We start from the raw sequence: 15,072 nt of genomic DNA, 5'->3' as shown, positions 1-15,072 counted from the left end.
AGGGCGGTGGTCTGCTACAGCTTAGGGAAAACCACTCCGCTGGGCAGCCTGGGGTGGGAGGGACGGGCAGGACTCTGGTCTCATGCCCTCGGCCAGCCCTGCTCGCTGAATCTCAGCCCCACTTCGTAAAATGACATCAAAGATCAGCTTTGATCTTTGCCCCCAACTGCCCCCAATTTCTACATTCCTGTGTAGTCTGCACGAGGCTTCCCAGGCGGTGCCAGTGGTAAAGAACCCGCCTGCCAGTGCAGGGCATTTAAGAGATGCAGATTCGATCCCTGGGTCTGGAAGATCCCCTGCGGGAGGGCACGGCAACCCACTCCAGTGTTCTTGCCTGGAGAACCCCACGGACAGAGGAGCTTGGCGGGCTACAGTCCATGGGGTCACGAGAGAGTCGGATACTAATGAAGCCACTGAACACACACACACACACACACACACGTATATAATAGACTCCAAAAGTATCTCTGAGTTCTCCTATAAACTGCGCTCTAGGGTTTTGGAGAGGGGATCCGAGCCTGTGTCTGTTCAGCGTTGAGTGCTGTACCCGTGGTGTCTCAGTCAGGCCTCCAGCAGTCCATTTGAGGGCACCCAAGCTGGCCCCCTGACCTGACCCTAAACTGCAGGCTCATTCCATCGTATCCGCCTCCCGCCGCCTTCTTCATCCCACTCCTCAAAAAAAAAAGAAAACGCCTTTCCTGGCCCGTGGCTTGTTGGGGTGGCATCTTGGGGGGCAGCAGGAAAGCTTTGCGGGCTCGATGCTGGGGAGAAGTGGGGTCTCACGTCCCCCTGCTGACACCTGTCCTCTCCAGACAGGGGACACCGCCACGTCTAACGAACAAGCCTTAACTGTCCGAACCCGAAGACGAGGTCCCGCCGCTGCCGTTGCTTCCTGCACATGCCTGGGTCCCTCTGGTCGGTCTGTCCGTCAGGTGGAGAAGGCGTCCCAGTGCCCGCCCCCCGCAGGCTCCCCCGATGGATCAGGGAGGAAGGCTCACCCTTCACAAGCCCGTGCACCGTCTCCGCAGACAGCTCTTCAGGCTGGGGAAGAGACCGAGCGGTCCAGAAATGTCCATGCTGGTGGTTTTGTTTTTTTGGGATTTTTTTTTTAAACATAAAAATGTGCATTTCTACGCATTTTTAGACCCCTGCGAAGCTCCAGGAACATGGATATAAAGGCTGGACCGTCTCCCCTGGGTTCTGAATCATGAAAGCGCCTCTTTCGCCCCTCACCCCAGGGCCGATCTTTTTCAAAAGGACATTTCCAAGGAAGATGAACCCCATTCATTTCCTGCTGTAACCAGCGGTCCAGGCAGTACCACCGGATTGCGGGGGTGGGGGGGGGGCAGGTCTCGATCGCTCCTTTGGCGAATTCCTTCTCCCTTTCAAAGAAATCAGCAGTTCCAATCTTTAAACACCCTGGCCATGGTTCCTTCAAGTCTGTTTATCCTCCCAGCGAGGCTGTGTGCAGGGCCGGCCTGTTGCCTTGTTCCTCCCATCTGTTTGCTTCAGAAGGCGATAAAGCAATAATCTCACCAACTTTCTCTGAAATTCAGTACCTATGTATGTTTTCACGCTACAGAACAGGAGGAGAGGCGTGCGCGTAGTCTGCTTGAAGTATCCGATCATCTCAGGTTATCTTCTCCCCGCCCCCAAGCGTTTTAAACGGCCATTGCCACCCTGGTGTACATTTTGCTGGTTCCTTCTTGTGAGAGCTCCGAACTTCTGTGGGGTGACCTTCGCTCTCAAGGCTTCCAAAACCGGCAGCCCAAACGGCAGTGCCTTTCCCTCCCAGACATCAGACCCGCCCCTGGAGTCTTTTTCTGCAGAGTCCTTTTCTGAACACGACCTGAGCTGCTGGCTGGCACGGAAGGAAGCGCTCCCCATTGGCCTCAGGGCACACGGTGAATGAGGGGTCCTTTGGCTTTGTTCTCGCCTCTCCTTTGTACCCACCTCCCCCGCCAGCCCCCCAGTCCTAGCTGACCAGGTGCTTTTTCTAGGTCCAAATGCAGGAAGGGAGGGCCTTGCTGAAAGCCCGTCTCTGGAGGGGAGTCCTTCCACTCCCCTGACCCCCAGTCCAGGGACTCCAGACAGACCTGGAGGATGCTGGGTAACCAGGTACAGCCTTGGCTGACCTCTTGTTCTTGCCAACTCTAAGCTCATTCCCAGAAACCTCCAAGACCTCTGGGATCTCCAGTCACTGTCTTACTGTGTCCTCTTTTTTTTTTTTGAAATTTCTGCACACTAGCCTCCTCCACCTCTTAGGCCCAAGGCTTCAGCATACATCCCAGAGATGGCCGGCCCACCTGCCACGTCTGGAGTCGCCATAAACTTTGTGCCAACCTTGCCCGGGAGCCGCCCACCTGAGAGAAGGATGCTTGGGCAGGTCATAGAGCCGCCCACAATTGCTACGGGGCGTGGGGGCTGAGCTTGCTAAGTCTCTCTTTGAGAAATCCATTCTTTGCCGATGTTGTCAAATCACACCTCCCTTCTCCCTGGCCACCCGCTCCGTCCTTCAGTCTCTATCGTCGCCCCATCTCTCCTTCCTCTCTTTTCTCCCTTCACTGCCTCTTCCCTCTCTTGGAGGATGGAGACCAATCCTGTTGCTCTGGGTTACGACCAACACCTGGGCCAGAGAGGGGTTGTGGCTCAGACAGTGGACAGTGACTGAGGCGGAGTGGGGGGCCCTCCCCCACAAGTCCTGTGGGTTAGGGTTAGGACGGGCCGTGGTTGGAGCCTGTCGCCGGCAGCTGTGTGCTTCTGTGTCCGGAGGGTTGGTCCTGCTTGACCGTAGTTTGCATCCTCTTCATCCCCTGAGTTTGCAGTCAGTCCGTTCTCTCCGGCCATTTGGGGATTTAATCCTTTCAGGATCTGTGTCAGTTGATTTTTCTGTCTTCTTTTTTTTAAGATGCAGTTCACCTTTTATTCATTGTGATGCAGTGACTTTCCAGGTCAACAGGTCCCCTACCTTGACCCTGACCCCTCTCCCTGGCGGTGGTCTTCCCGTGTCTTTCTCAAGGCGCGGAGGCCCCTTGGTTCCGTCTCAGGCAGCGCGAGTGACCTGCTGTGTTCAGTCAGGGCCCGCCAGGCTCAGTTTTCCGTCAGTCATGTTTCAGCCCAAGTTTACCCTAGAGGAAAGGAAGAAACCCTCAAAAACGAGATCAACCTGGAGAGCGTCTACCTAACCTCCCACTCCCGGACTGGAAATAAAAATCCATTTAATTCCTTGGTGACGAGGATGGGCAGAGTCCATCCCTTGAAACTGACCGCAGCAGCCTCATCCCTCCCCCGCAGAGCAGACAGTCTCAGTGGGTCAAGGAGCCACCAGCTCAACGCAGGCTCCCGGGACCTCCGGCTCCGGCCGCGATCTGTACAATGACGTCTCCAGCGACCGCCGCTCTGCTGGAAGCCTCTGCAGACAGCCGGCTAGGCCAGTGGGTTCTTTTACGTCTCCTCTTTCTAAGCGGGGTGAGCCCTTGGGGGCCACGCAGGGGGTTGTATGTATGCTGGTTTCTTGAGTTCTCCTGGAGCTGCCTTTGGAAACCTGTCTCCTTTTCAACGGACTGAATGATGCCTTAAGCATTCGTCAGCAGTCAAGTCACCCGCCCTCATCCAGCCCTCCTTGCCTGGGCCTTTGGTGTTCTTTAAATGACAGTTTTTTACAGAATGCATCCAAAATAAGATAGCTAGATAGGTGATTTTTTAAAAGTATAATCTCTCTTTCTCTCTCTCTCTCTCTCCCTCTCTCTCCCTCCCCTCTTCCCTCTCCCCACCCACTTTGCACATCAGCATTTTGACAGCTGCTCTTTTGATGAGTGCATATCACTTTCCCCTCCAGTCGATCCCCCCTCTTCATGGTCTCTTGCCTAAGGTAACAGATGCCTTTGACGTGTAAAATTCCACGGCGAGGCCTCAAGAGTCAGTGTTGTGGAAAATCCCTCAGCGCCACCTGAGAAACTCCGGTGGAAGAGATGCGCCCGCCCTCCCCGCCCCCCAGTGTGTAGGACATCGGGGGCTTTGAGCGACGCGCCCCGACAGCCTCCAGTTGCCTGGGATTCAGGGAGAGGGCAGTCAGATGGGGAGGTTTTGCAGGGGACCAGCCAAGCCGCATGCTTCCAGTGCTTTCTTCTCTGCTTCCCCAGAAGAAGTGAGGCCAGCTCTGGGTATTGGAATGGGCCCGAGGCCCTCAGCCTCAGAGGCTGTGCAGGTGATTTGGAAAACCCTGAGGCATGGTTTCCCCGAAGGAGAGCTCAGCTGCTCCGCCCGGTGCTGCTAGCTGCCTTGTCCGTTTATGTCTCGCTTCGCGTTGCCCCCAGACAGCCCAGGAGCCAGGCGTGATTGCAGTGCTAGCACCCTACAGACGTGTGGTCAGATCTTCTCCAAAGTGAAACGCTGGCGTCCAGGTGACTCAGGTCCCGCGTGGAAGACAGCGTCCCGCCCGAGGAGAGGGCTCTCCAGGCAGCCTCCCTCCTCCTCCTCCCCCATCCTTGTGGTCCTTCCCACACCACCCTGCCCCTTAACGCGGGAAGCTGGACGACGGTGGCCTTTGTGTGAACCAGCATTGCAGGGTGAAGCCTATGGGGAAGGGGGGGAAGGCTCTTTCCGCTGGGAATTGCCCCTCCCTCCTATTTCAGCCGTGGAGTTACTACTCGGACTGTGTCTTTCCTCTTTCGACGTGTGTTGAAACAGGAAAGGGAAAGAAAAGAAAAAAGCCCCATGGCATCTTGATTCCATGAGGTAGGAGGGACCCACCCCGCATCTGGATGGGAGTTCATCCCGGGCTCCGCCCTCTTAGGGGACTGCTGGACTCTGAGTCCCGTGCTGAGAGCTGCCAGGTGCCACCGTGTTGGGATTCTGGGCAAGGCAAGGGTCTGGAAACGCAGAACCACGTAGAAAGCCGGTAGGCACGAACGCGCTGGGTGTTGGCCAGTCTGTGTCTCCTTTGCTTTCCGCCCCCTGCCCCCCATCACCCCTCTAGAGATATCTTTTGTCTGGATTGGCTTCTGCAGGGGGGGGCAGACCAGAAAGCCAGGTTCTTGGAAAGTCAGCCTGAGATCTCTGGCAAGGTCACCCCTCAGCCGCTCCCCATCATCCTCCCCGAATCCCCTTGTCTGTCACCCTCACACCCGGCACCACACCATCTCATGAATCAGCCTGGCACTTTCTTAGTCATCTCTGCTGGCGTCGTGCCTGCCTAAGAAAAAATATATATATAATGCCAGTTGTGTGAAAGAGTGATCTCGTTCCACACAGCCTTATAGATCCTGTAAATACGGGGCTTGTAAAAGTCATCTGTTGTGTTACGGGAAATATTTTGTACTGCGTTGCTTCTTAAGTCATATCAGTATCCTCCAAGTCCTAGACTTCCCCAATGACTACGATCCTTAGAATGCTCTGTAAGATGGGGGGCAGTGGAGATGTGTATATATATACCTACACCATTGTATTTTCCTGACCTTCCTCCTGGGTCCCTTCCTCCAATATTTGAGTCACGATCAAAAAGGAACTCGAGTCCTGTGTGCGGGAGAGTTGAAGCGTCCTGCCAACTGGTGTCCTCGCAGTTGCCTTAGAATTCACGGACTCCAGGGGCTTTGAATGGAAGGCGGTCGACCGGCACTTTATTCAATCCCAGAAAGGACCTCTAATCATGTGACTGAGAATTCATCCAGAAAAAAACAAAACAAAAAAAACTATATTTTTAACGTCAAAACCAACGGGGCTTCCCGGACCTCTCAGAGTATCGGATGTCTACAAGTGCTTTTCTATTTTGTAACTGTAAAGAGATTTCATACGCACAGCAGAGCAGTTGGGAGTCTGGTCGACTGCCCTAAAACACAATGACCTTTTGCATGTACAAAGATGTCACATTCAGACTCTGGAAACAGCAAATAAAGCTTTGACGCGAGCTGCCCTGGAGACCTCAGCGTGTCGGTGTGTGAATGAATGGACTCCCCCACGCATGCATGCCTGTCTCCCGCTGAGTCAGTCCCTCCACCGCGCTGAGGGGGGCCAGTCTGGGGGGCCCGACTGCGGGAGGGCGCAGCAGGGGTCCTGGGAAAGGGGGCCCGATGGAGGCAGAGCCGGATCTCCACTCAGCATGAGCTTGAGTCCCCAACTCCACTTCCTCCGGGCTGTGGGGTATCTCTGGACCCCCACGCTCCTCCAGAACAGAGGCGATGCGAGTGACATGATCCGGCAGACATTAAAGGCAGTGGCCCCGGGTGGATTCTGCCCGTCTGCGCGACATCTGACAAAATGACAGGCGGTGTCTTTTAAATTATCTCAAGGAGGGAAGGGGCGTGCTCCTGGCATGTAGCGAGTGGAGGCCAGGGATGCTGAGCAGCATCCCCCACTGCTCAGGACAGCCCTCCTCCCCTGTCACAAGGAATAATCCCAGCCCCGCTTGGCAACAGCGCCAAGACCGAGAACTCTAGGTTAAAGACGGGTGGCATGCGAGATCTGGGCACATGGGTCTTCAGGACCCTAAAGGAGCTGATGGGGGGGGAGGTGGTCAGGGGGAATCAGGCCTGCTGGGCCATCCCCACCTCTGTCACCCCCTGATGTCCCCGGCGGGTGCCGGCTGCATCTCAGGTTAAGGGGCTGAGACCAACTCTGCTATCCACGAGCCCCAGAAGGAAGCAGCCCCTCGGTCTGAGCTGTCAGCAGTGGGCAGGGTCCTCCGTGATTAAGAAAGTGAGGCCGCCCTGCTTTGCTCCCGTGATCTCAGTGGCTGGAGGAGACAGAAGCTTCTCCCCTGGCAGATGAGGAGACTGTGGCCGTGACCTTCATTCACTCCCCCAAGGTCACACAGATCCACCGGGTTCCAGAACCCCGCTGTCACCCACCTCTCCGGGGATGCTGGGGTTTGCGCTGACTTGAGGATTTTAGCCAAAAACGAGCAACAGCTAAAGAAAACCCTCAGCTTAACAATTCACTCCTTTGCCCCGTCATTTATTTTATTGCTTCAGTAACCTCTGAATACAAGTTCCTCTCTTCTGAGAGGAGAGCGCTCCTCTGAAATCTTGGTTAAGCTGCAGGGGTGTGCATTGAAGAAGCAGTGACCTGTGGACACAGCTTGCTCACAGATGCAAAAAATGCTCACAGGTGAGCAGACACTCGGGCGCAGTGCAAAGCCATGGCGCCGGACGCCTTGATGCTGAGTGTAATTCCCACGGGAGGCACTTGGTGGCGCCAGTCGCTGCTTGGGGCTCACCCTGCTTCTATAATGGCTTGTTATAAAATAAAGGCTGAATGCAACTGTTGTTTTTCGCCCTTTTTCATAAAAGCAAAGGTCCCCTAGATTTTTTTTCTGTTATAGAAAACAGGTACTAATGTAGGTCTTTCATAAAAGCAAAGTGGCTTGAGGCGAACTTTTGAAAACTGAGGAAATTATGTAGCTGTCACAGGCGAAATTATACTTTGTTAGACACGCACACAAAATGCATGGATCTAATTTTTTGGTCATAAATGAAGTGACTGTTGTGATCATCTTTATTTCTGCTGAGGCTGAGAGCTGGACCCTGGAGCAGGCCAGCCCTTCCACCTCCTGTCTGCTGTGTGACCCTGGGTAAGTGACTTCACCTCTCTGAACTGTCTCCCCCTTTAAAAAGTGGCAATCACAATTTCTCTCCTCAAGGGAGCTTCGTGAGGACTGAACACACACTGCTCATGAAGCTGGCCCAGCACCACGCACATAGTAGTTCTCCCATAAATGGTCACTGTCGTCCGTAGATGCCTTCAGTATGAAGAAAAGGAATCTTTGCTGGGTCTGTTACCGCGTCTCATGGAAATGTGTGGACGGATTTACACCCACCTTGGAAGGGATGTTCATGGTGATCTGACTTCCGTGGCACATGGGAAAATCTAGGGCCTGGCGCTTTTAAGAACTGGAGCCATTCCAAGGGTGTCGCGCATCCCAAAAGGAAGATGCTGGCACTGAGAAGCCAGAGCAGGAAAGTCGGGGGCACTGAGACCTTGGTGCTGTGGGGCTCCCCGGGAAGCTGACACGGCCCACCTGCCCCCAGGAAGTCATCAGAGACCACGGCTGAGGACAGAGGCGCAGGGGCCTCCCCGGGCCTGCTATTGAGGTGAAGTGGCGCGCACGGAATTGGGTGGACAGGGCGCTGCCTCAGCAAGCCGGGTTGTGCTGGGCTGTCAGAAAGTGCCCATAAATAGGGCAGTCCCGGCAGCAGCGGACTGAGTCTGCAGACAGCGCCGGCCCCCTCTCTCCTCACGGCGACTGCAACAGGTGCACTCCGGGGGCGCGGGGACGGGGAGGCCGGCCCAGACCTGGGTGGTCTCCAGGGGAGGGGGCATGCATAGTTGGCCCCCTGCATCAACCGGGGATCCACATGAGGGCCGGAGCTGAGAGGGAGGACTCAGGAGAGCCCCCGAGCCAGCCGGTGTCTGACGGGGTGCGCAGGGTCAAGCCCTGGGGTGTGAGCTTAGGGCAGGGGGCCTGCAGAGACTGAGCACCGCTGAGGAAGGGGAGTGGGCAAAGTGGGGGGCTGGCACCTCTGCTGAGAGTCCCCCCGGACCTGGCCCCATTTCCAGGCCCCACTTTTTGACGAGGCAGGACACAGGCAGGCAGACAGCATCGCTGGGCCTGTGTGCTGTGTATGAGGGCCACGCAGCCCATCCGCTCCCAGGAATGTGGGGGGTGGCTGTGATGCCTTCCGGACCTTGGCGGGCGGCATCTGAAATGGGCATGTGTGTGTCCCCGAGAGAGAAGCGGGCGGCTGTTTTTGCGCAGCAGGTGGAAAGTGGCCATGTACAGTAATCATGGGAGCCTGTGTGTGCGCGCGCTTATGGGTGTGTTTATGAACAGAACAGGCCTGTGTGTCTGGGTGTTTGGCATCAGGCAGGCCCTTCCACGTGAGAATTCAGGCCCAGCAGCGTGTGGCCTCGTCCCTAGGGATGCGGGGCTGCCGTCTGTCTGTCTGTCTGTCTGCATCCGTGTCTCTTTTTTAAGTGGCTGCTATATGGTTAGTGCTCTGTAAACGCATGCGGAATGAAAGCAAGCTGAGCGGGTGTCCCAGGGCCTGCTCCCCAGCATCTTGCTTTCTCTAGACGTCCGTCCGCCTATTTCCCACTAGTCCGTGGCCCCCTGTTCCTCTCAATCACCAGCCCAGGGCAAGGGACCAACTCGGTTCTCTTGGAATCTTTGGCAAATGAAGGAATTGGTGAACAGAAGCCTACTGCCTGGGGGGCGGATGTGGGAGCGATCCTAGAGGAGGAGGCTCCCCGAGGCCCGCACCCCACCCCCTGAGCAGAGTCTTCAGGTGTCGTGTCCCCCCAAAGCTCCGGGGGAGGGGAAGGGCACGGGCTTTGGAGCCCCATCCCAGCCTTGCCTCCCTGGGCCTAGGGATTTCCACCTGTAAAGTGGGTATCCACCTCCCCTGACTGTCCCAGGCCCTGTGGGCCACAGTAGATGCTCGGTGGATGTTTGCTGAATGACTGAAGGTTGGTTGTGAGCACCGACCACATCTCAGAGGCAGTCGGGTTCTGGAGCTTGTCCTCGACTCCAGGCACCTGGGGTCCCCTCCGGGCGCACCTGGTGACCATTTGCTTTGATCGAAGCCACAGGGGTTCCCGTGGAGATGGCAGAGCAGCACAGCACACCGGAGCAGGCTGCGGCCGGCAAGAGCCACGGCGGCCTCGGGGGCGGCTACAAGGTACGGGGTCAGGGGAGGGGCCCCGGGGGGCCCTGGGTCCTCGGGGCCCGCCTCCCGGCCAGGCAGCCCCTCTCCAGAAAGCAGCAGCAGCCCTTCCAGCCAGCCAGCCAGGAGCAGGAGGGCACCTCCCCTCTCTGCAGCTCTTGCCTCTTCTGTGTCCTCATCTGCACGGGGGACCTGGTCACACCCACGCTGCCGGTGTCGACGGGGCTTTCAGGAGACACGGCGCTGACCCTCCTGCCTGAGCTCGGTCCAGTCCCTGGGCCTCTCTGGACCTCAGCAGCCCCACCTTTAACCTGGGGACAGCGCCCACGCCTCTCAGGGAGGGCCAAACGCCGGTGCCGTCACCACGGCCAGCAAACGGAGAAACCCGAGGGCTGGCGTTTGTGGGCTCTCTCCGCCCTTTCTAAGCTATGCCGGGGGCTTTAATAAGGTGGGGTCCCAGGATGGATTGACTAAGGAAGTAAGTGGGGTCTCTGACCAGACGGGGCAACACCGGGAGGGGAAGAGCAGCAAGGCTTGCCTGGCTCTGCGCCTGATTCGTGGGTGACTCAGCCTTGCCCTGTGGACCCCCAGCTACCCCCTGCCAGAGAAGCGGGCATCACTGCCAGCCCTTCCTGGCTCCTTTCGGCATCTGTGGGCTTTCCCCGGGCCACAGAGGTGCTTATGAAGAGCCAGTGGACTTTCTGAATCCAGGACCTCCACTTGACCTGCTGTGCAGCCCAGGACCCTTTCTGAGCCTCCCTTGACCCTTGTGTAAAATGACAGGAGCTGATGTTCCCCAGGGACCCGCTGCAGAGACAGTTAGTGCTTCTAAGCGGGTGAAAGAGGCAAAACCCCCTTCTGCCTTAGCAGCCCCTTCCTCGGGGGCACAGGGGCAGGTGAAATTCAGCTAGTGCAAACTGGAGTTTTATTTGCTCTGCCCAGGACTTTCAAAATGGAGACATCTCACATTAAGGAAATGACATATTGCGCCTTCTCTCGAAAAGCATAGAAGGGGGCCCACAGCCCCTCCTGACCACAGCAGCTTCGTTTCCCCACAGTCCTCCCTCCAGTCATTTTGGACCTTTCGCTTTACTAAGTTCTGCCCTGGTTCCGGCCAGACACCCAGCTTGCGGGCCCCTGGTTTAATGGGGATTCCTGGAGGCGTTGCCCTCTGTGGCCACCAGGGGGCAGGGCAAGCCCGCGGCGGCGCTGGCTTCAGGCCGGTTCCAGGCAGAGCTGATGGAGCAGGGGGTGGTACCTGCCTCCAAGGCCCTCCCCAGCAGGACATGGGCTGGGGTTGGGAGCCCGGCCCGATGGGATGCTGAGGAGGCTGCCCTTCTAGGTGATCGTGTACGAAATGGAGAACTTCCAGGGCAAGCGGTGCGAGCTCACAGCCGAGTGCCCCAACCTGACGGAAAGCCTGCTGGAGAAGGTGGGCTCCATCCAGGTGGAGTCGGGCCCGTGAGTACCCGGACCCCCAGCCCTCCTCCCAACCCTGAGCCCCCTGGGAGTCGGGAGGGCCAGGAGCAAGCTCTCAGTCTGCTGTGGGGCCTTAGGCAACGCCCTCCCCATATCTGGCCTCAGGCTTCCCACCTGTAAATAGGAGCATTGAACAGTGATTCTCTTGAACTCCCTCCAGCCCTCCATCTCTGGGGTCAGTAGCAGAGCACTGTGCAGAGAGGACAGAGGAAGACTCTGGCACCTGGCTCGCTGCCCAGCCAGTGGGGTCTAATACTTTTTAATGATGATAGCATCCAAATTCTAATGTGCTTGATATCCTGGAATGGCTTTCCTGGTGGCTGAGGGGTAAAGACTCTGCCTGCCAATGCAGGAGACTCAGGTTCGATCCCTGGGTTGGGGAGGACCCCCTGGAGAAGGTAATGGCAACTAGTATTCTTCCTGGGAAATCCCATGGACAGAGGAGCCTGGCGGGCTCGTCTATAGGGTCGCAGAGTCAGGCACAACTTAGTGACTAAACAGCAGCAACAATACCCCTAAATCCTCACGACTGCCCACTTGACAGATGAGGAAACTGAGGCCAAAGTGGCTAACTGTCCTGTCCACGTCCACCCAGCAAGCAGGAGTCCCATTCAGTTCAGTTCAGTCACTTTAGTCGCTCAGTCGTATCCGACTCTTTGCGACCCCATGAACGCCACACCTCCCTTATCCATCACCAACTGCTGGAGTTTACCCAAGCCATGTCCATTGAGTCAGTGATGCCATCCAACCATCTGCTGGACCCTAAATTCTTCAGATGGAAAATCTAAGCTTTGGTGCTAACCACTTGGGTGAGGTGTTTCACCCTCTGGGCCTCTGTTATCTCATCTGTCAAATGGGGATAATAGTGTATGCACTTCAGAGTTTTTGTGAAAATGGACAGAGGGATGTACTAAACGACAGTATAATTGTAATAATAAGAATAACAATCTAATAGAGGAATTAGAGGAAGAGGAGGAGGGGGAGCAATAAGCGAAGGAAAAAGAGGAGTTGTCGATGGAATCCTTGCTGTGTGCCAGGCCTTGTTCTTTCCCAGGCTGGTTTTCTGGCTCAGAGTCTCAGCTCCTAGCAAGTTCTAGTAACTCCCTCGATACCAGGACTAGGGTTGGAGGAAAGGGGCATGGTCAGAGGTCAGCAGCTCTCGGGCACCACCCTCTCCCTAGACATGGGTCCTCCCCACCCCGGGGCAGCACAGATGAGTGACCCAGCCCTCCTTCCTCCTGTAGGTGGCTGGCGTTTGAGCGCAGGGCCTTCCGCGGGGAGCAGTACGTCCTGGAGAAGGGGGACTACCCTCGCTGGGACGCCTGGTCCAACAGTCACCACAGCGACAGCCTCCTGTCCGTCCGACCCCTGCACATTGTGAGTACAGCCCCTGGAAGCCGGACACGCCGGGGGCTCCCGAGGCAGGCTCCTCTCACGAGCTCAGCCAAGGGCTCGGCTGGCACGGGCCTGGCCCGGGGAGAGCCCTCGTTATTTCTGATCTGAGTGGTTTTGGGGGGACAAGAAGCCGGCTACTGAATGGGCGCTGGGCTGCGGGTCGGGAGGCCAGGATTCATATCTTGCGTTAGCCAGCAGGTCACTGGCATGTCCCTCTGTAGCCTTATTAAAATCAGGAGCCATGTGGTCCAGTCGGACCCATACAGCCTGGTAAACAGCTCCAGAAAGTAACTGCAAATCAGCTCAAGTCCTTCCCCTGTGTTTCTCCAACACCTGAAAGAGGCCGGGTGCATGGTGGCTCAGTAAAACGTCGCTTTTCCCTCCCACCTGCTGACTCAGGCTCAGGGCTAGCCCCGCCCTTCCTCTAGCTCACAATGACTGATGCTCCTTGGGGGCGGGGAGGGGATTGGGAGGAGGAAGGCCAGGTAGACCGACTCAGAATCTGCTTTCATAAAGTGGGAATGTTTCTACATGAGTGATTCTGGTCTCCTACCACCTTCTCTGTGCCTCAGTTTCCCTATCTGCTAAATGACGAGGTTTAACCAGACCTGAAAGCCCCTGCTCTCGGCCTCACGGCTCTCTGGCTCTGGAAGTCCTAAGGAGGCCAGCTCTGGGGGTGGGCATTACTCTGCGGTGCCTTGAGCCTTTGCTGGAGCCTCCTGGGCCCTCTGTCCTGGCCGTGGGAGCAGCTGGCTCATCCCATGGTCTTGCCCTCCGTGGTCTTGCCCCCAGGATGGCCCGGATCACAAACTGCATCTCTTTGAGAACCCGGCTTTTGGCGGCCGCAAGATGGAGATAGTGGACGATGACGTGCCCAGCCTCTGGGCTCACGGCTTCCAGGACCGCGTGGCGAGCGTCCGGGCCATCAACGGGACGTAAGGGACCCGACCCCACTCTCGGCCCTTGCCCTGTCCTCCAATTCACATTGCCTTGGGTTCCAAACGGAATCTCTGTTCACAGTTTCCTACATAGCTGACACTTCTGGCTCCCCAGGGTCTGGAGGCCCCTCATCCAAGTCAGGGGCCCTACACCAGCCTTGCTCAAAGCCCCCATTATTTGAATGTCCACCTGCTTGCATTCCTGTACCATTGGATTTCCAGGAAGCCTTGACTTAGAGACAGTTTTTGTTTTTTTTTAACCAAGTGAAATCTGCACTCCCTTACTTGTCTGCATCAAAGTCTTCACTCCTTTTCTGAACTCCCCTAGGCCTTGAAGTTCAGATTTGTTTTTCCCCTTTCACAGTCTTTGTCCTTCTCACCAGGAGACCCAGCATGTATGTATGGGTGGCCCGAGTGGTACATAGGAGAACAGGCTCTTCTCCCCCCTCCTTCTAGGCTTGATATCTCTGTTAATGCAATCTTAGGGTCACTCTCCCTTTGTCTAGGCAACTACATCTCACTTGTGGGCTTGTGACATGGGGTTGGGCCTTGAGAGGTGCCACCTCTACCACATAATACCATATTCAACAGTTTTTCACTGAGGATCTGTGTGTGTAGGGTATGGGGGCAATAAGAACTACACAAGTCCCATCATTTGTCCCTTGGGAATGTCACAGTGTAATAGGGAAACAGACAAGGAAACAGTTATTCACAATTCGTAGTGATCAGAACTGTGGACATGCAGGGGCTCTGGGGGTCCTGATGAGGCGCTTGATTTAGCCTGAGGCAATCAGGAAGGGCTTTCTGGAGGAGGAGATGTCCCACTTGATATGTAAAGGTTGCTATGAAAGAGAGGATGAAATGAGGATGAGGCAAGGAACAGCATTCCAGGCAGAAGGAACAGCATGTGTAAAGGCTCAGAGACATGCAGGTTCAGAGAAAGCACACTAAGCCAGGCTGGAGTGTGGGGTACGAAGGAGAAACGAGAGGTAAGGCTAGAGTCTCGTCTGTGAGCGGGGCGAGGAGTCTGAGTTCATCCCCAGGGCCTCGGGAAGCCAAGGAAGGATTCGGGCAGGTGGAGAGCGGGCTCAGAGGCTGGTTTTGAAAGACTGGGTCTGGCTGGGAGGCGAGAGCCCGGAGGCTTCTCACGCTGACCTCGCCTCCCTGCAGGTGGGTTGGCTACGAGTTCCCGGGCTACCGCGGGCGCCAGTACGTGTTCGAACGGGGCGAGTACCGCCACTGGAACGAGTGGGACGCGAACCAGCCGCAACTGCAGTCCGTGCGCCGCATCCGCGACCAGAAGTGGCACAAGAGAGGCGTGTTCCTCAGCAGCTGAAGGGCGCCCAGGCCCCAGGGGCCCAGGCCCGCCCCGGGGGGCAGCAAAGGCAAGAAGAGGCGGCTCCAGGGCCGGGGTGAGGGCCTGCCGGGCCACCCTTCCCCCGAATCTGCTCAATAAAGCCTGGGGCCGGTCCCCCACCTGCCATGCTCCTCCGAGTCACTGCATGAGGGGGCGGGCCCGGCGTGGAGCCCGGGGAGGGGCAGGTGAGGGAGACTGCGGCTGGAAGGTTCTGAGGGCCCCAGGGGACGGCAGTGAGCTGTGC

At 56.8% G+C, this 15,072-nt stretch overlaps 2 protein-coding genes across 5 annotated transcripts in view; both read left to right on the top strand.

Moving 5' to 3' along the window:
* KIAA1671 (KIAA1671 ortholog) overlaps positions 1-5,916 on the top strand; it is a 124,851-nt gene extending 118,935 nt beyond the window's left edge. For all 4 annotated transcript variants that reach the window (XM_043438093.1, XM_043438094.1, XM_043438099.1 and 1 more), the window contains one exon: positions 813-5,916. The gene's annotated coding sequence lies outside the window, so the exon portion shown is untranslated. The remainder of the gene's footprint in view (positions 1-812) is intronic.
* Positions 5,917-9,579: 3,663 nt separating this feature from the next.
* On the top strand, positions 9,580-14,952 carry CRYBB3 (crystallin beta B3). The gene is made up of 5 exons (XM_043437094.1): positions 9,580-9,674; positions 11,002-11,120; positions 12,383-12,515; positions 13,326-13,468; positions 14,642-14,952. The coding sequence occupies exons 1-5, from the start codon at positions 9,600-9,602 to the stop codon at positions 14,805-14,807; spliced, it is 636 nt and encodes a 211-aa protein (XP_043293029.1). The 5' UTR covers positions 9,580-9,599; the 3' UTR covers positions 14,808-14,952.
* The last annotated feature ends 120 nt before the right edge of the window (positions 14,953-15,072 follow it).

Source organism: Cervus canadensis, chromosome 1 (genome assembly GCF_019320065.1).
Source record: "Cervus canadensis isolate Bull #8, Minnesota chromosome 1, ASM1932006v1, whole genome shotgun sequence".
NCBI classification, from domain to species: Eukaryota; Metazoa; Chordata; class Mammalia; order Artiodactyla; family Cervidae; genus Cervus; species Cervus canadensis.
This window is presented reverse-complemented; position numbering and strand designations above follow the sequence as displayed.